The sequence below is a fragment of the Rhinolophus hipposideros genome, assembly GCF_964194185.1.
Source record: "Rhinolophus hipposideros genome assembly, chromosome: 21".
NCBI lineage: Eukaryota > Metazoa > Chordata > Mammalia > Chiroptera > Rhinolophidae > Rhinolophus > Rhinolophus hipposideros.
This window is the reverse complement of record NC_138067.1, coordinates 40,898,244-40,917,581: the sequence shown is the minus strand read 5'-3', so window position 1 is coordinate 40,917,581 and position 19,338 is coordinate 40,898,244. Positions and strand designations below refer to the sequence as shown.

Genomic DNA, 19,338 nt, shown 5'->3' with positions numbered 1-19,338 from the left:
TGCAGGGCCCAACAGTCACCTTCTGTAGTGGGTTGAATGGTGGCCCCCAACAAAGATATGTCCCCAGAACCTGTGAATGTGACCTTATTTGGAAAAGGCATCTTTGCAGATGTAATTAAGGTAAGGATCTCGAGATGGGGTTATCTGGAATTACTCAAGTGGGTCCTAAATCCAAGGACAACTGACCTTACAAGAAACAGACAAGAAGCTACACACACAGAGGAGAAGGCCATGTGAAGATGAAGGCAGAGGTTACGGTGATGCGGCCACAAGCACAGGAACAGCTGGAGCCCCCAGAAGCAGGGAGAGACAAAGAAGGATCTTCCGCCTAGAACCTTTGGAGGGTGTATGGCCCTGCGTGCACCTTGATTTTGGACTCACGGCCTCCAGAACTGCGAGAGAATAAATTTGTGTTTTAAGTTCATGGTCATTTGTTACAGTAGCCACAGGAAACCAGTATACCTTCCGAGTCAGGCAGCTCTAGGGAGCTGGGTAGCCCAGAGGCAAGATCAGAAACACAGGCACATGGTCACAAATACACACAAGGACGCATGGCCACCTAAGTCAGGAGGGCCAGGTGAATACAGGATACCCAGTCAGAGCTGATCTGGACGTGGGTGTTGCATGGATGTGTGTGTGTAATACACACCCAGCCATGCATGGAACCGGACAGTGCCCCTCAGTAAGACATTAAGGCAGTTAGCCCCACAGATACAACACGTGATGGAGTCATGGCAGCAGAAATGTTTATAATCATCAAGACCTACAAAGACCCAGGGGCCCAGGAAGGCCCCCAGTCTAAACAAAGCAAATAAATACTCGCTGTCCCTCAAATACCATCACTCAGAAACATACAAACACATGGTTCCTCATGAAGACCAATACAACGGGACCAAGGCTGTCATCTTCTCCCAAAGGACACTTTCTTCAAGGCTCGGGGCAGTGAGGACTGACCTGGGTTCCAGTCCTTCTTTGTAGGTTCCAGCTTTTCCTTGCTCTCCCCACTGCACATCCATCTTCCCTTCCTGAAGGTCAATCCTGTAACAAATCTCTTATCCATGTACTGACCTCCTAGTGATGTTGATTCTCTGATTGAAGCCTGAATAAGGCTCCCAGTGATAGCCTCATCCCCCGAATCTGTGATGTCACTTTACGGGGCAAAAGGGACTTTACAGATGTGATGAAGTTAAGGATCTTGAGATGCGGAGATTATCCTGGAACACCTGGGTGGGCCCTGTGTAATCACAGGGTCCTCCGAACAGGGAGGCAGGAGAACAGAGTAGATGTGCAGATGGAAGCAAGAGGTTGGAGTGATATGAGGAAGGGGCCATGAGGCACAAAACATAGGCAGCCTCTAGAAGCTGAAAAATGCAGAGGAACACATTATACCCTAGAGCTTCCAGAAGGAACCAGCCCTGCTGACACCTTGACTTTAGCCCAGTGAGACTGATTTTGGACTTCTGACCACCAGAACTGTAAGAGAATACATTTATGTTGTTTTAAGGCACTGGATTTGTGGTGCTTTGTTACAGTGGTAACAGGAAATGCATGCAAATCTGACTGATACACAGAGCTGTGTCTACAGAGTCAAGACACAGGTATTGTACGTTGGGGGGCCTGGAACCATGGAGTGAAATGTGACACAGCATGAGAGGCAGTCACATAGAACAGAAATCACACGATGACCTCTGGTCTTAATGTCAAGAACACACAAATGCCACACACACAGAGACCCAAAGGAAACCGGAGTCACACAAGTCAATTGTGGTACTCCTTGGAAACACACACACATACACACACACACACACATACACATGCATACACCCAGAGTCACTATGGAATCTAACAGGGTCCTCTAGAAAGATGTCACACACAACACCATCCCCAGAAATAATGGCACAGTGACGTAATAACAGAACATTCAAACACACTGGAAGTCACAGAGTCACCACACATGTCTGAGACTCACAAGGTCACTCATGGAGTGAGCTGAATATGGCGTACAGGTGTGCACACACACACACTTTCTCCATACCTCCTCATGAAAGAGGCTCCGCCAAGCCAGGGATATGGTACAAAAATAGTTTATTACAAAAGAAATCTAACCAAAATACCTAATAATTTACATTATTTTCAGTGCCTAACTACAGCCCATCTCTCTCTCCTCATGGATCTGGGTGGAGGGCAGAGGAGAGTGGCTGTTCCCCAGTTCCAACAGTTGTGGAAGAGGACAAGGAAATGAACATTTGGATGAAATTTCAGGTAGGAGACTGATGCCTGAGAATAAGAGGGGTAAGAGTCCTGGGCCAGGGACGAGATGGGGGAATAGCTATGGTTAGAAGAGGGGGCTTATGATGGATGTGCCTCTGTGCAAATCTTGGTTCCGAAGACTGGGGGGGGGGGGGCAGAGTGAGGTCTTCACAGTTTCCAGGAGGATTGACCCCATAGGGCAGGGAGGTCCCTCCTCATTAGTCTGAGATCTGCCCCCCCATCTCTCTCAGCTGCCTCCTGGAGCTGGGGAGGAGGGCACCGGCCGACCAGGGGCTCGGAGAACCCCGGCAAAGGGCAGGAAGGCAGGTGGAGATGAGGGAGGAAGGAAGAAACTGGGGGGGGCCATGGGGAATCCAGGAGGGTCCTTGGGGGGAGACTGGGAGGGCGAAGAGGATGGTGATGCAGACAGAAGACCTGTGGAAAGAGGAGAGAGAGAGGGGTGAGGAAAGGGAGACACCAGATCCAAAGAGAAGGGGACTATGGGCCCCAACTCCTGGGTTCTGAGGGGGCCTGGATACTTCTAAGGGAAGTGGAGGCTGGAGGTTGGGAGCTGGTTTCTCACCATTGGAGCTGAGGCGGCTGCTGCTTTCAGGGGAGGTGGTGGCACTCCTGTCAGGGGAGGGCTCTGGTTGTGATGCTGGAGCAGGCCGTGTGGCCTTCCCCCTCAAGATATCAATGACCTATGAGAAAATGGGGGGTCACCACCAAGCCACTCCCCCTGTCCATCTCTCCTTGCTCATGTGGTCTGTCAGTGAACATGACCTCTTTCTCAGTATGTGAAGGTGGGCATGTCACTCCCTTTCTTTGTGCCTCAGTCTCTCCTCCTGTCTAGACCTCATACGCATGCACTCACAGGCTCCCCTGCTCCCCTCCACGCACTGGCACAGACACACACACACAAACACACACACACACCCACGGACAGGCGCTGGAGAATAGACCTTCCCCAGCCTCCCCCCCTTACATGCGTGTGCACTCACCCGTCGGCTGCGTGCCACCATGAGTGGCGTGTCGTTGTGACAGTTCTTGAGGCCGCTGTCCGCGCCGCTGCGAACCAGCATGCGCACCAGCTGGAGGAGCCCGCGGCCTGAGGCTGAGTGCAGAGCTGAGCTGCCCGAGTACATCTGCGCGTTCACGTTGGCGCCGTGCTGCGGGGTCCGAAGGGGCGGGTCAGGACCACCACCGATGGTGGGGGCCTAGGCGTGGTCTGGGATGGGGCGGGGCCAGAGGGCGGGGCGGGGCCGGGATGGGGTCAGAACCTAAGACAGGACCAGATCGCGGGTGGGATGTGGGAAGGGTGGATGCTAGAACCCAGGGCAGGTCAGCGCGGGATCCGGCAGGCGGTACTGAATCAACCAGGGCTGGACTCGGGCCGAAGTAGGGACGGAGTCAGAGAAGGGAAGGGTCCAGGGTCGAATCTGGGCGGATGGACAGCGCGGGGACAGGTCAAAGCTAGAAGGCAGAGTCAGCAAACCTCTCGCTGGACTGGGCCTGGGCCGTTTGGGGTGGCGGGAGGAATGGGGAGTGGACTAGGACAAGTTCGCAGCCTGGGTGGTGAAGTCATAGGGTTGCCAGAACCAGGACTAGAAGGAAGGGTCAGAGCTGGAAGGACGAGGACGATGGCCAGTTGGTGCCTGAGGAAAGGGTGGCCGAGAGGCCAAGGGCAGGGCCGTACTCACCTGCAGCAGCAGTTGCACCATGCTCAGGCTGTTGTTTTCCACGGCGTGGATGAGTGGGGAGCGGCCGCTTTTAATGTCCTGCGGCGGGAGGGAAGATCTTTAAGTCTCTCCAAGCTCTGCCCAAACAGCTGGCGGCCCGCAATGCGACCCGCAGCCGCTTGGTCCAGCGTCACAGTCCGGCCAGGGACCTGGAGCTCCACCCACCCAAGCGGGCGCTCTCACGCCAGTCCCGCCTCTTTGGACTCCGCCCCTCTTGGCCCCACCCCCGGCCTGCGCGCCCTGGCTCACCACCGAATCGATGTCTGCGCCCCGCTCCAGCAACAGCAATACCGCTTCGTGGCACTCGGTGTTCACGGCCACGTGCAGGGCAGTGAGTCCTGAAGGAGAAGGAGGCTCAGTTAAACCTGGGCCTGGGGCTTTGTTGCCCCAGAAGGACGCCAGGTCCTGCCAGACAGCCCCACCCCGCGCCATGGTGGATGCTCACCGTCGTAATTGCGAGCCTCCAGGTCCACGGTGCCGGGGGCCGCGCTGTCCAGCAGGGCCCGCAGGCAGGTTGGGCTGCGGTGCTCACACGCTAGGTGGGCTGCTGTCTGGCCATGGCGGTCCAGTGCCATGGGGCTGGCACCCGCCATCACCAAGAGCCGCACTACCGACGGCAAAGTCGTGATCACAGCCAGGTGTAGTGGTGTCTGGGGAACAGAGCCGGTGAAGGACCCGGACCCCGCCTTGCCTCCTCAGAATTTCCCCAAATCCTGACTCCCAGCTGCAGTCTTACTCAGGAATCAGAAATCTGGAGCATCTCCTCCCTCAGATTCAAGAGCCTTTCCTCTCCTCCGGGAGGGCCCAGAAGTTTGAGCCCCCAGTCCCCTCCTCCCTCAGACCCAGGAGTCCAGGTCCCCAGCCTCACCTGCCGGAGGTTGTTGTAGATGTCCAGCTCCCGGCCTCCGTGCTGGAAGAGGTTAACCAACCGATGTACAGCTGGCAGATTGCCCTGCACCACAGCAATGTGGAGTGGCCTGGGGGGGGGTCGTGTCAGAGGCGTTAGGGGCTGCTCACCTCTTAGCAGCACTAATTCCAATATGTGCTGGATACTTCGGAAGTATCTCCAGAATCCACTTCTTCCCACCCCCACTCCTTCCATCCTGATTCAGCCACCATCACCCTCCTCCTGGACTGTCTTCTCACTGGCCTCCCTACTTCCACTACTGCCTGACTGTTCCCTGCATAGCAGCCAGAGGGACCCTATTAGATCCTAAGTCGGGTCATGCTCCCCTCAGAATCATCAGAGTAAAGGCCACGTGCTCATCATGGTCCACGGGCCCTATGTGATCTTGTCTCCCCCTCTGCAATCCCTTCGACCTCATCTCCGTCAACTCTCTTCACTCTGATCTGGCCACTGGCCTCTGTGCGGATCCTCAAACATACTAAGAATGCTTGCCTCCTAGGGCCTTTGCATGGGCTGTGCCCTCTGCTTGAACAGTCTTCCCCCAGATATCTGCAGGGCTTATGCTGAAATGGTACAGCAGCTGCTCGCTCCTCCTCCCCCTTACCCTGCTTAATTTTCCTCCACATCATCACCTGACATGTACTCTTTACTTGTTTCCTGTCTGAGTCTCCCTGATTAGAATGTCATCTCCACCAGGGCAGGGTGTTTTGTCTGCTTCCATTATTGCCCAGTGCCTAGAACGGCACCTGGTGCTGAGTAGGTGCTCTATTATAAAAAGGCGCTGAATAGATGAATCCACCTTAGTGATGCTTGGACATCCTTGAAGCTGGTGACCATGTTCCCACCCCGCTGTGGGCCAGTTTCCTCATCTGTGAGCTGAGTGAGGATGAACTAGATGCCATCAAGGTGTCCGTCAGCTGTGACTGTATGTCACACTCAGCCTCCAGACCAAAAGTATCTACCTGGAGGAAGTTTTGCCCAAAAGGGAGGTAGGACAAGCTGGGATGAGGGTCACTGTTTTGGAGGTTGGGCTGTGCAACCCAGATGCCCCCTTTCGGACTGAAGGCTCCACTCCCCCAGTTTCTGAGAAGGTTGTCAGCGCTACGCATTCTGTGAGAATTACCCTCCACTGAAAAGAGCTGCTTGCCTAGGTCATGGAGTGTGGGGGGCAGCTGGTATCCAGTGACATCAGTGGCTGGCATAGAGGGCCCAGCCTTCTGGCCTCAACTCGGGAGGCCACTCCAGCTGCCACATCCCCTGAGGCCCTGTTGAAATTACACAGCAGCTCAACTTCTCCCTTTGCCCAGTCCTTAACTTCCTGCCTGCTTCCCAGGGCCCCCAACCTGGAACAACCATTTCCAGCTGAGGGCAATCTGGGATGACTGTGCATGAGCTAACGCAAGCCCGTTCACTCTGGGTGGGGGCGCATTAGCACTGAGGGCCCAAGGCTGACTGCACGTACACAGGCCTCATAACATTTCCTTCAAGTCCATTTACTGGAGAACTGCTTTCTCACCCATCACTGCCTGCAAACGGACCAGAACTTCCCAACTGAGGCATCGTGGACCCACATTTTAAACCAGCTCCCTTGGTGCTTGGGATGGAGAAATCCTGCAGCCCCGAGGGCGTGGGGGTGGCGGTGGGGCCTAAGGAGGCCCCACTGGGTTGTGGTCCTCACTAGCTGAGTGTCTAGGGAAAAGTCATGTGGCCTTTCTGAGCCGGTTTTTCCCTTCTGTGAAATGGAGCCCAACTCCCAGGAAGAGATTATGCAGGTGAAACGCTGAACCTCGATCCTGATCCCTGAAGGTCCAATTTAAAAAGAAAATGTTGGGAGAGAGGCCAGACCTGGGCCCTCTGAGAAGGGCTCCCTTCCCTCCCCACATTTCCCGGGACACCCGGCCCGGGTCTCTCTCTCTGGGACCGCGAGGTTAAGTGAGGGCAGAGGAGAGAATGATTTCAGAGAAACCATCCAGGCCTGAGTTCCCATAAACGCGCGGGCCGCAGGGGGTGGGGCGGGGCTGGAGGAAGTGGGGACGGGAGGGGCGGCCCTGCCCTCGGACTTCCAGTAACAGGTCTGCTGGGCGGGGCTCCGCTTCCTGCTCCCGGGGGAGGGAAGCCTGTCTCGCCAGGGATCTACCCGGCACCCCAACTTCCATCATCCAGTGGGGCGGAGGTGGAGCCCAACCCAAAGAGACCTCGCTTCCCTGGTGGGAAGGACCCCAAGTCCTCCAGCCTGGGGGCCCCTCTGGAACTCCACCCTGCAGGGCTCAGACTCCAGCTGGCTGCCTGTCTCCCATATCCCGGCATCCACCTCCAAGGTCTCTCAGGACCCTCTTTGCGGATAAGGACTTTCCCGTCCCTCTCAGTTCTAGGTCCCCAAGCTGCCCAGCACCCTGTTTCGTACCCCTCAGAGATCAGCACCCCCATGTCTGCTCTCTGGTACTCGACTCTCCCCCCACCCCCTCTTGGAGACCCAGATTTCCAGCTTGCCACTGCCTGACCTCTTGGGAGTCCAGATGACCTGAGATTCCTTGCTCCCTTGAGTCCCTAGACTCCCAACCAAGCTTTGCAGCGTTGGGGACCCAGACTTAGCGTGTCCCCCTCCCCCGCCCCCAGGCTGTGCCAGCTGCCCATTCCGGTAAAGCCTCGGCCCGAGCGGAAGGGGTTAAGGTTAGAGGGAGCGCCGGGAGTGGGAGGCTGCGAGTGAGTGACGGGTGCTGACGTGGGGGAGGCAGAGCAGCTGGGCTGCGGTCAAGTTCTGCGGGAAGGGATTTCCCCCGACAGGCAGCTGAGGCAGAAGTGTTTGCTTTTGGGGAGAGGGAGGAGATGGGGGGAGCGGGGGAGGGCGGGTGGGGCTCGTGGCTAAAGATTGGTGTGCTAGGTCTCCTTCTGCACCCTGCTTTCACAGGCTACAAACAACTCACCCCTGGGAGCACATACACATTAAATCTATTTCACAGGTGACCCCAGAGGTAGCCAGAGGGCAGGAAACTAGCTTTATCGAGCCCTTTATATATCTCAGACACTTTCTCCTGCTTGGGCTCACAGGTTGGCCCACAACCACCCCTGGAGATCTGTTCCAACAACATCCACTCCCAGGTATTGAGCACCTACTGTGTGCCCCACCCTGTGCCAGGCACTATATATTTGTACACTACTGCACTGAATCCTCATTGTAATAGGTGCTGTTGTGAGTGGAGATTTCCAGATAGGGAAACTGAGGCTCATGGATGTGAAGTCACCCAGTGGGCCTGTAGTGGAGCCCCCTTTCTTCCCTGCAGAAATAGGCCTGTTCATCCTATCCCTACTTGTGGTTTCTAATCCCCAAACCAATTCTCAGAGAAGTGCTTTATAGAAGTCATCTCATGTCTGCCTCACAGAGACTCTTGCACACTTATGGTTCTTATGTTGACAGGGGGAAACTGAGGTGGAGAGGGGTGAGAAAGCAGCCAGCTGAGATTCATACTTAGGTTGATAGAATAATAAAGCAAGATGGTGAAGTGTGCCAAGTGCTTACTTTGTGCCAGGCAAAGGGCTAAATCCTCCCATGCAGGATTTCTCAGCAGCTTTAAGAATATATTTTTCAATCTTCAGGTGATAAAACTATGGGATTTGTGAAACCAATTTAAGGGATTGTCAAATTAATCTAGTGGGTTATGACAACGAAATGCACGAGAATAGAATATACTGGAATAGAATACACTAGAATAGAAAACACTAAAGTACATCCCACATGGTGAGGGTGAGGATTGTTTTGTTCGGTGCAATTTTTATTTCAAGTTTATGCATGTATTAGTAATCTAAAGTAATACCTATTGAGCACTTACAGTCTACCAGGCTCAGTACCAGGAGCTCAACAGGTATAATTCATGTAGTAAATCAATCAATTTTGGGTTGTGAGAAAAAATTTGAACCCTTCTGCTCCAAAAATAGTGCTAGGAGGTAAGTGCTCTCAGGGTGCCCATTTTTCAGAAAAGGAAACTGAGGCTTGGAGAAGGAATGGGCCTTGCTCAACGAGGGTCGAGTTAACAGGAAAGGCCAAGCTGAGAGCCCCTGTAATGTGGAGGGTGGAGGGCTGGCCTCCCTATCTCCACTCCCACTCCCCATTAATGGGGGAGTATTACTCACGTGTCTCCGTCCTCATCCGCACGGGTGGCCATGGCGATGTCGGCTGACAGGGGGTGTTCCATCGAGCACACCATGGGGTACAGGGGTGGAGGCAGGCTCAGCAGAGGAAAGGGGGAGCCCATGGTTGGGGTGGGGTACAAGGGCAGTAAAGGTCCTGCGCAGAGAAAGGACATGGGTGAGGCCACAGACCCTCAACTGATTCCCCACCTCCAGACCTTTGCTTCTGCAGTGTCACCTGCCCTTTATCCTAGGTCCCCTTTCCATCTGATGCTGGTCCTCAAGGCTCAAGACAAACTCCCTTTCCATGTCCCTCCTCTGCGCTCTCACAACTTATCCTCCAGTCTGTGCCCCCTGGTCACACTCATTGTCACTTATCTTTTCAAGTGTCTGACCCCTGTCTCCTGCTAGGCAAAAGAGTCCCTTAAGGGCTGAAGGCCATCACCACCCAGCAGGAGGACCCCCGGGCCTGTTAGCTGAGTGAATTTGTGGATTAGGGAGTAAGGATGATGAAACACTGGCTATGGAGTGTGAGGTGAATGTCTGAAGTGTTTGGGGAGAGGAGTGGGTCAGAAGGTGAGAGGCGGTGGTACCTGAAGCACGTTCGGATCACACTGTTGGACCACTGCGGCACTCAAAGCCCTATCTACCCAGCAATTAGATGAGGGAAACCGAGGCCTGGATTCTCACCCAGGGAATGGGAAAGTGGAGAGGCAGTGACATGCCTCCCGATGCACAGCGTGATGGGGTGGAAGGTGCAGAAACGGGGCAAAGGTCTGGAGGCACTAGGCATGGGCTCTGCCGCTTTGGGGGCCACGCAGGGATGGTGAGGTGGGCATAGCTGTGGCAGGGGAATGCCCCTTCCTTGAGGTCAGGGATAGAGACAAGAAGGAGAGAATGGTGCTTGGCCTTCTCTGTCATCTCCTGATCCTTGGGGGCCCCTATTCCTGAACCCTTCAAGTTTCCTGGTCCCATATCTCCAATACCAGGCCTTGGGGCCCTGAGGCCTTCTGCCCAGGGACCCCTGAATCCCTCATCCTGACCCTAAACACTTGAGTCTGAGCTCTCCCCAGTCTTGCCCCCATTCTTAGAATCCTCAGTTCTCGAGCTCCCTAAGACCCCATGATCTTGTGACCCCCGAAGATCCCTGGTAAATACATATAACTGGGTGCTTAGAACCCTGGGTCCCTGTCCAGCTGGCTCCTTAAGACCCCCAGTATCTGGGTCTGTTTCCTTGGATCCCTGAGGTACCAGGCATTGGGGTGCTCAGAACTCCAACTCTGTTCTCCTAATTCCCAAAGTCCCCTGATGTCTTTGCTCCTGAGATCTGACATCCTAGGAGCCCTAAAATCTGTCTCCTTAGAACCCAGTCTGTTCCCCTGACTTCATCTGGATGCCTAGTACCCCAGTTTCTTGGGCCTGTGCACTGATTCCTCATAACCCTAGATATCTGGGTTCCTAAGAGCTTATAATTCTGTGTTCCTGGGACTTCAGACTCTGCCCTCTTGATTCCGAGACTCTAAATCTTTACTACTGGGCACTGTCCCCTGGGTTCCCATATCTGTGGCATTCGGACTCTGGGCTCTGTCCCCCAGAGCTCCCTGACACCCAGTTTCCTAGGAACCCCATTCTGTGTCCCAAGGCATTGCTCCCTGATGCTCATAGAGCTCTGCCTCAGGCTCTGCCCACTCCTGGCTCCCAGGAGCACCACATCTGTGTCCTTGGGAACTTGGTTTCTGTCCCTCAGCACCCCAACCCCCTGTATTTGTATCTGAGCTCTGCCCCCTGGCTCTGGTGACCCTATGCCCCTGGCAGGCCCCCAACCCGACCATGACCGGAGGGAGCCACTCACCCTGGTAGTAGACCGCCTCTGGCCGGGCCAGGCCGTGGGGGTGCGCGGGAACCGCCGTTGTGTCGGAGCCGCAGTGTAGGGGATCTGGGGTGACAAAGGGGCCCGTAGCGCCGCGGGGGACGGCGGGCTCTGGGGAGGGCGCCCGCAGGGGGCGCTTGCGGAGCGGCAGCGCGGCGCCGGGGGGTCGAGCGGTCTTGGGCCGGGTGCGCAGGTCCACGGGCCCCTCGTCCATGGCCCCCGTGGGGCATCGGGGCATGGGGCCGCCGGGGACGGCGGCCGAGCGGGCGGCCGGAGCGCGGCTCGGCTCGGCTGCACCGAGGGAGGTTGCGCCGCGAGCCGGGACTTCCCCTGCCGCCGGCTGAACTGAAGGGACTTTTGTCCGCCGGGGCGGTGCCGACCGCCCGCCTCCCCGCCCCCGCCCCCCCCCGGAGCCACCCGTCGGCCCTAGGGGTTTCCTGGACCCCGACAGCCCACTCGCCGCGCCCCGCGGAGCACCCTGCCGCGCGCCCCGCCCGCACCGCGCCTCCTGCCAGCCCCTCCCGGCCCCGCGGCGCCCGCTGCGGCCAGGCCTCGGCTAGGGATGGGAGGGGGGCGGGGTCGGGGGCGGGGGGGTCCCCACCCCTGCGGCTATGGGCCTTTTTCAGCCTCTGTGTTTTTGTCCTTCTGGCTATATGTCTCTATCTTTCTCTCTCAGCCTCTGTAACTCTTGACTCTCTAGCTGTCGGGTCCGGATAGATGTCTCTCTGAGTCTCTCTGTCTCTGTCTCTCTCTCTCGTCTCCACATCTGTCTGTATCTCTGTCTCTCTTGTCTCTGCGTCTCTCACCGTCTCTTTGTGTCTCCAGTGCTGTCTGCCTCTCAGCCTCTCCCCCAGGGAGGGTGTCTATGATTCCCTGGGATCGCTAGGGCGCGGGTTCGAGTCCCTACTCCCACTTCCCCGCCGGGTGACCTTGACCACCCACTTCCCCTCGCTGAGCCGTTTCCTCCTTTGTGGGAGCGAAAGGACGCACCCAGGGCCGGGACTGTCCTCCGCAGGCTCCAGGCACTCTCCCTCAGCTTGCCCTGCCCCCATCTCTGTCTCCCCATGTGCCTCGCCGGCCTTGGGTCTGAACTTTGCTGGGGGTGGGTGGGGTGCGGTGGAGGGTGCACAGAGAAACACTGAATGTGTCTCTCTCCTCGAGGTTCCTGGACCCAGCCCACGCAGCCGGGCACCGGGAATCCTGAAGGAACAGAGAAAGAAAGAGCCGCGGCGACAGAGGCATAGAGATCATAAGAGACCAAGGAAAAGAGAGACAGAGAGATAACAAGAGACGCAGACACAGACCAGAATCGAAGCGACCAAAGCTCCGGCAATGGGGGGGGGGCAGTTGGCTCCCCCTTCTCCCTCACCTCCCCCTCCCGTCCCGGGAGGGGTCGATGGGTGGGGAACAGGCCGGGCGGGTTGGGGGACGTGACTCACAGGCAGGCTGGAGCTAGGGGGGAGGGGCGGAGGCGGATCTCGTCCCGGTCCCCTCCCTGCCACCCTTGTCCCCGCCCCGGGGAGGGGCCCTAGCGGTACGGGGCTTTCCCGGATTTCCCTGGGGCGGGGCCATCGCTGAGGTTGAGTCCAGGTCACTGAGTTACAAAAGGCGAAGGGGGAGGCTTTGGGAACCTTGGGGCGCGGGGCTGTCGGGGCTGCAACCCGAGTCTGGCCAGGCGGCACGCAGGGTCGCCCCGGTTCTCACTGTCCGTCTCCCCCCGTCTTTGCAGCTCTGTCCCTTCATCACAAGCCTCCCTCTCCAGTCTGCAGCCCGCCGCATCTCTTTTTGTTTCTCGATCTCTGTGTCTCTGTCTCCTATCCAGTGCCTCTCCAGAGCCCTGAAAGTGGGTGTGGGGCCTGATCCCCGAGAAGGGACTTTGCAGGGACGCAGGCCGGGACTCAGGTCCCACCCCAGTGGCTCATTAAACCCGGGATATGAGGAGCAGATGTAGGCAGGGAGAGACCTGACTTCTTCCCCTTTTCCCCATTCTCTGGATCTATCCCTCAGCCCCCTGTAATGGGGGAATGTCGGGGAGGGGCAAGACCTGAATTCAAATCCCACCTCCACCCCTTGCTTCTCAAACAAGTCCTCTCTTTTGACCCTCAGTTCTTCTGGCAAATGGGGCTGACGTCAACCCCTGCTTCTCAGTGTGTGGGGGCTCCAACAAGGGGAGAGCTTGGAAAGTCTGGGTGCTGCTGTCCCCACTTACCCAGCCCTTATCTCCAGGGATTGTCAAACACAGGAGAGGGGTGGGATGTAGAGCACAACCCCACTAGTTTCCCACAGAAAGGGAAACTGAGCCTCAGAGGCGCGGGGCTCCTCAAGGTGGAGACCCAAGGAGGTTAGGGTTAGAAGGACATGCAGGGTCCTCCCATTCCCCAGCTCCCTGTGGCAGGTGGAGCAATGGCTCAGCCCAGACGGGACTGGGGAGGAGGACATCTGTGCTTGGTCCAGAGGGGGTTTGGAAGGGCTGAGGAAGATGGTGCTGGTGGTTTCCAGTCTGAGGATGGATGAGGGTTAAGAGAGTCTAAGGGAGGAGGATCTGAAGAAGTAGCGTGACAGGTCTGAGAGAGAAGTAAATGGTCTGAGGGAGGAGAAAGGGTCTGAGGAGGGAGGTGAGGGTCTGAGAGAGGGGGGGAGGAGGGGACATGGTCTGACGAAGTCTGAAAAGGACCAAGTGAGCACAGTGGCTCTGAGGGAGGAGGTAAAGGTTGGGGGAAAGAGATGGGTCTGAGGAAAGAGGAGATTTGGAGAGGGTCTGAGGGTGGAGGTGAATTCTGAGGGAGGAGATTTAAGGGAGAAGATCTGAGGGTGGCGGGCATGGTGTGAGGGAAGAGGAGCAGTTGGAGGAGGGCCTCCTTGGGGGCAGAGGAAAGAGAGGTGTACTTGGGGAACCAGCTGGGACTGAGGGGAGGGAAGACAAGGGAGGCTTGGAGTCAGTCCCGCCCTGTAGCTGTCTCTAATTTCCCAGAATCTTCTGCTGCTCAGGAAAGTCCCAGCTCCCACAGCCACCTCCCTCAGTGTCGGGAATGGAGGATATGGAACCAGGATGACTACCCCCTCTTTTCCCCCCTAGCTCCCTGCACCCCAGGCGGGGAGGACTAGGGTCTCCCCTCTCTGGGCCTTGTACTCTGGAGGCCCCCTGCCAGCCGGGGGCAGCCCCTGGCTGAGTCCCAGAAACTTTCCAGAGAAGGCCCGGAAGTCCTGCTTGGTGTCTAACCACTTTCCCTATTCAGGCTGCCCTTTGTACCTGTTTAGATCTTCTCCTTCCAACTGCTTTATCCCCACTCGTCCTCCTCCAAACTCCACTGGGGAAGGAAGGGATAAGATTGTACCTGGTCAAGTTCCCAAGAAGGAAATGAAGTCCCAGCTAGAAGGCTGTGGGCCTGGGGTAGCTTTTTTGCTCTTGGGAGCCTCAGTTTCCTCTTCTAAGAAGAGAGGATAGGACTGTCCAAACCCTAAGTTCCCGTTGGCTTAATTCCTGGGCCTTGTCGTGCTTTGCTTCTGACTCAGGCCTGGGTGCAAATCCTGTCTCCTGCTTTTATTAGCTTAGTGAATACCTCACGGAGCCCCGGCTATTTATAAACATCCTTATCTATAAAACAGATTCAGTCAAGAACATAATGCTTCCATCTTAGAGGCCCTGATGAATAGAAAGTGCTCGATTCAATGTAGCTCCTATTGTTATTACTCCTCTTATAGCCATAGGAATAAGAATTATTATTATCAATTAACTCAAACTTTCAATAGCAGGACCTATTTCATTGAGGAAATTAGGTTTCAACATCCTGAGCTTAGAGACATGGGTTCGAGCCCTGGCTCTGCCATGTGTTATCTGTGTGACTTTGGATAGGTGGCGTTCCCTCTCTGTGCCTTTGTTGTCACTTTATAGTGACTATACGTGCTCTAGTTAGGAATCCTAACAGCTCCTGCCTCACAGGATTGCTGAGCAGATGAAGTGAGACCAGGTGTGCAGAATGAAAGAATGAATGAATAAATGAATGGTATCCATTCTTGTCTCCACATTGCCTGCCTGGACCCATCAGGCCAGGCCTTCTTTGTCGCCCTTTTCTGCCCAGACAAGATGGTCCCATTCACTCTGGGCCAGGCTCCCACTAGGAATTGGCCCGCTTAATCCTCTTGACAATTTGTAAGGAAAATTCAACTCAAATCCTCATGTACAGAGAAAGAAACGCACAGAAGGGTGAAGTCACTGCCTGGAATCACATGGTGAGGGCCAGGGGTGTCAAGGTTTTAAGCCAGGTCTCTGTGACCCCAGAACCCTAGTTGCTATACCACTGACCTGGAAGGGGTTGGCATTAGTCCCAGAGACTGCAGACCATCCCTCCCAGTTCAATTCTAGACGCTTCTTCCCTGGGAAGAAATGGTTTAGGTGGGGAAACTGAGGCATGGAATAGCAAAGTCCTGTGTACAAAAACTTCAGGGACTAGCATGGTCCACACCTTCAAGCACAGGGAGAGTGGAGCAGATGGAGAGAAGGTTGCAATGCAGCAGGAGAGAACAGAGAGCAAGTGAATTTCGCAGACAGAGGAAGACAGACACCATGAGCCCAGAGGCAGAGGGACTTGCCCAAGGTCACACAGCCTCCAGTCTGGGCTCTGGGTTGGAAGACCACCGTGGGTTTGCAGACAGCTCTGCTCCCCGAGGCTGCCCCTACTCCACCCCCAGGGGTGAGTGCAGGCCAGCTTCCTGGAGCATAGTCTGAACCTCCTGGTTCTTCCCCCACCCTGGGGCCTTGGCAACTACTGGAACCCCTGGCACCAAGCAGGACTAGCCCATTCGGGGACTGGGCCAAGACTTAATCTTCCCCTTTCTCCTTCTTGCTGGGTCTGCACGCACAACGCTGAGTCAGAGGATTGCAACATCTTCTCTCAGCGGGCTTTGAGACTGGACACCCTCCCCGCCACCCCCATGCACTGCCTTGATCAGACAGGGCTGACGTGGTGGGAGGGGATATCTGGGAAGGTCAGGTAGGATAGACGGGTCCAGCAAGGTGATGATGGACAATTAGGCAGTTTAATGCTGGGCCTCAGTGTCCTCATGTGTAAATAGGACTCACTCACTATCTAATTGTTTGGGTTGGAGTCCCAGCTCTGCCACGTACCCGCTTTGTGTCCCTGGACAAGTGAGTCCCAGCTCTGCCACTTACCTGCTCTGAGCCTTGGTTTCCTCATTTATAAAATGGGAGCAAAAATATTGCGTGCCTCACGGGGTTGTTGTGAGGGTCAGATGAGTTAAAACACATTGGCACAGGCCAGCACAGAGTAAGTTCGAAGTAAACGGAAGATATTATTTTTAAATGATTGCTATTAGTAATCTAGAGATGGGAGTGACTGTCACAGAGACAGGCTGTTTGGATTCCCCTTCAAGAAAAGACTGTGGCCCAGCTGCCAGGGTGGGGATGCCTGGTAGGCTCCCACAGGTGGCTCCTTCAAGGTCTGCCTTAGCTTGTCAGTTGGGAACACAGTCTCCTGGTCATCCTCTGGCCACTGACTGAGCCAGGCAGGGGAGGAACTGGCCACTTTTGCCCACTGTGGAACTTCTCTAATGGGGCAGTCTTTGCCTCAGGCTGGCATTGAGGTCTGATGATTCCCCAGACCCAATCCCGCTCCCTACTTCCCTTTCTCAGGTGTTGCTTCCCATAAACCTTTTGCCCTCTTAACTTTAAGCACCTGCTTTCTGGAGGACCCAACCTGTGACAACGGCCTTTGGAGTCAGACAACCTGAGTGTGAGTATCAGCTCTGCCTGGGTGGCTTTGGAGTAGCATCTTATCTCTCTGGGCCTCAGTTTCCCTCTCTGAGCCATGAGAATAATAACATGATGGCTGGGAGGATTCAGTGAGTCAGCAATTAAGACTTTGGCACAGATACGTCGTTCTTATCAATAAGGAGTGAGATGAGTCTGGGTCTACTTTCTACTCTGCCAGTTTCTGGTCAGGTGGCCATTGGCAAGTGCTTTGCTCTGTGAGCCTGGTCAGTAAGACGGAGCTGGACCCCTCCTTCCCAGGGTGGGACACTGTTGAGGTCAGGTGTGGAAAGCCCCCGCCAAGCCTGGCACACTGGATACCCCATAGCCAGGTGCTATCACCACTGTGACTGCCATGAGAGACTGGGTCAGGGGTGGTTGGTGATCAGGGGTCTGTTGGGTGGACGTTTCTGACCACCCGTGAGGGCCTGGTTTTGGGCTGAGAAATAAAGGGAAGTCCCAGGGCTGGGAAACTGTGGTGTCCTCCTGTAGAAGTTCCCTGATTCTAGGATACACCACAGAGGTGAGGAAGGGGGAGGCCCCTGCCTGCTCATTCCATCAGCAAGGGAGGAAGGTGAATGTGCGAGACAGAAGGCTGGTGGGGGTGCGGGGGCAGTCTCCCTCATCAGACTGGAGTCCCCCCAGGGTGGACTCTACCCTCAGACTGGGAGGTCCCTGAGGTGGGGATATGTCCCTCAGCAGTGTAGGAGTTCCTTGCAGATTTCAATTGTGTTCTTTCTCCCCCGTCAGATCAGATGCTCCCTGACAATGAGGGTGTGACTTCTCCAGATTAGATATTTCTAAGAGTGGGTGATACCCGTCCCATCTGGACTTGGAACTTGGAACTACCCCTGGTTAGATGGCTGGGGCATGCCTCACAGTAGACTAGGAGTTCCTTGAAAGTGAGGCAGGGTGCTTCCCTCATCTGCCTAGGTCAGTGGTTCTCAATCCAGGGGGGGGCGCCATTTCACCTTTCCCCCCCAGGGGACATTTGGATACGTACTAGACTAGACCAGAGTTTCCTGGAGATAGTGGGCATGCCTCCACCGTGCTAAAGCTCCCTGACGGTAAGTCTGGGTCCTGCCTCCTCCATCAGAGTAGCTCACTGAGTTTGTGTAGCTTGAATTGGCCGTTGTACTAGGAGTGCTGTGAGAGAAAGTCTGTCTAGTCCTCAATTGTAGTCTAAGCTATGAATTACCCAGGAGTGAGCTGGGCCCCGTCTCCTTCATCTGATTGAACCTTGAGTTGGGGAAGCATGCCTCTTCCATCAGCCGAGCCACTCCTTGAGATGGGGCAAGCCTACCCAATGAACCAGCAGGCTCTCTTCCCAAGCCCACTTCCCCGGGCAAAGTACAGAGCCTATCCCAGTGGAAGGGACAGCACCCTCCCTGAAAAGCCAGCCTTTTCCCTGGAAGTTGGCACCTCCCCAGCCCCAGGCCACAACCTCCACAACCCACCAGGGCCTAAAAATACAGAAGCAAAAATCCCCCAGGCTCCTGGGAAAGCATAGGTCACGCCAGGCCCTTCCTCATTTGAGCCATGGGCCACGCTGGACTCCCCTCCCCTGTCCCCAACCACCATTCTAGGCGAGGCCATCCCTGCCCACCAACACCTTCCCACAATAGTGAGCACTGGGCTCGTGTGTCTGCATTACTGCACCCTGTGGAATCAGGTTGCAAGTCTGTAGCAAACCCCTGCACTGGCAGCCTCCTTGCTGCACAACTCTGGGCAGGCTCAGTTTCCACATCTGAAAGCATGGGGCTGGCACCAGGCATTGGTGAGAATGTGCCCATGGGGCACTTAGCTCTGGGCTGACTGGTGAGAGATGGGATGAATGGGAGCTTTTACTGTCATGCTCTGCAGGAGGTGGGATGGGGAGTACACTTTGGACATTACCCACCTCTGAACTTATCACTTTGGCCTCCTGTGGTCACACATTCACAGCACATTTGCTCACTTCTGGGAAAATCAAAATTGTCTCGTGTGTTTCAGATCCCAAGTTCTCTTCTCGTGGCTTTCCCCTGCACGCTCTGGCCTCCGTGCTGGGGCTCAGGCACTTTGTCCCGTGGAGAACCAAGTCATCTGAGGAACAGACAGATGTAGAATCGTGGGATTAAAAGTATATGTTTAAAAATCATGAAATAAAATGAGAACTGTATAACATATAATGCTCCATTTCACAAACTGTTGTAAAAGGGAGCAGTTAGGTTAAGAAATGGTGTTGCCAGTTTTTCAAAAACCCCTTCACGACTCTTTCAAATCACAATGCTTTTCCTCCCCTCAAGGTAACTCGTATTCTTTTAAGCTTTTATTGCTTATCTTTTTTTTAAAAAAGATTTTATTGGGGAAGGGGAACAGGACTTTTTTCCAAAGTCAAGTTGTGTCCTTTCAATCTTAGTTGTGGAGGGCGCAGCTCAGCTCCAGGTCCAGTTGCCGTTTTCTAGTTGCAGGGGGCACAGCCCACCATCCATCCCTTGCAGGAGTCGAGGAATTGAACCGGCAACCTTGTGATTGAGAGCCCACTGGCTCATGTGGGAATCGAACCGGCAGCCTTCGGAGTTAGGAGCACGGAGCTCTAACCACCTGAGCCACCGGCCCGGCCTCTATTGCTTATCTTTAAACTTTTTCTACCTATGAAGACACACCTGACCACTACAGTTTTAGATGTTGAATAAACAGT

The 19,338-nt window shown here is 55.3% G+C and overlaps 1 protein-coding gene across 1 annotated transcript; it reads right to left on the bottom strand.

Annotated features, from left to right (window-relative positions):
- Positions 1-2,069: 2,069 nt before the first annotated feature.
- On the bottom strand, positions 2,070-11,232 carry BCL3 (BCL3 transcription coactivator). Its single transcript, XM_081032759.1, has 9 exons — positions 10,874-11,232; positions 9,025-9,178; positions 4,858-4,966; positions 4,435-4,639; positions 4,239-4,327; positions 3,951-4,028; positions 3,252-3,419; positions 2,834-2,951; positions 2,070-2,685 (listed from the first exon to the last, which is right to left on the bottom strand). The coding sequence occupies exons 1-9, from the start codon at positions 11,127-11,129 to the stop codon at positions 2,498-2,500; spliced, it is 1,365 nt and encodes a 454-aa protein (XP_080888885.1). The 5' UTR covers positions 11,130-11,232; the 3' UTR covers positions 2,070-2,497.
- Positions 11,233-19,338: the final 8,106 nt, after the last annotated feature.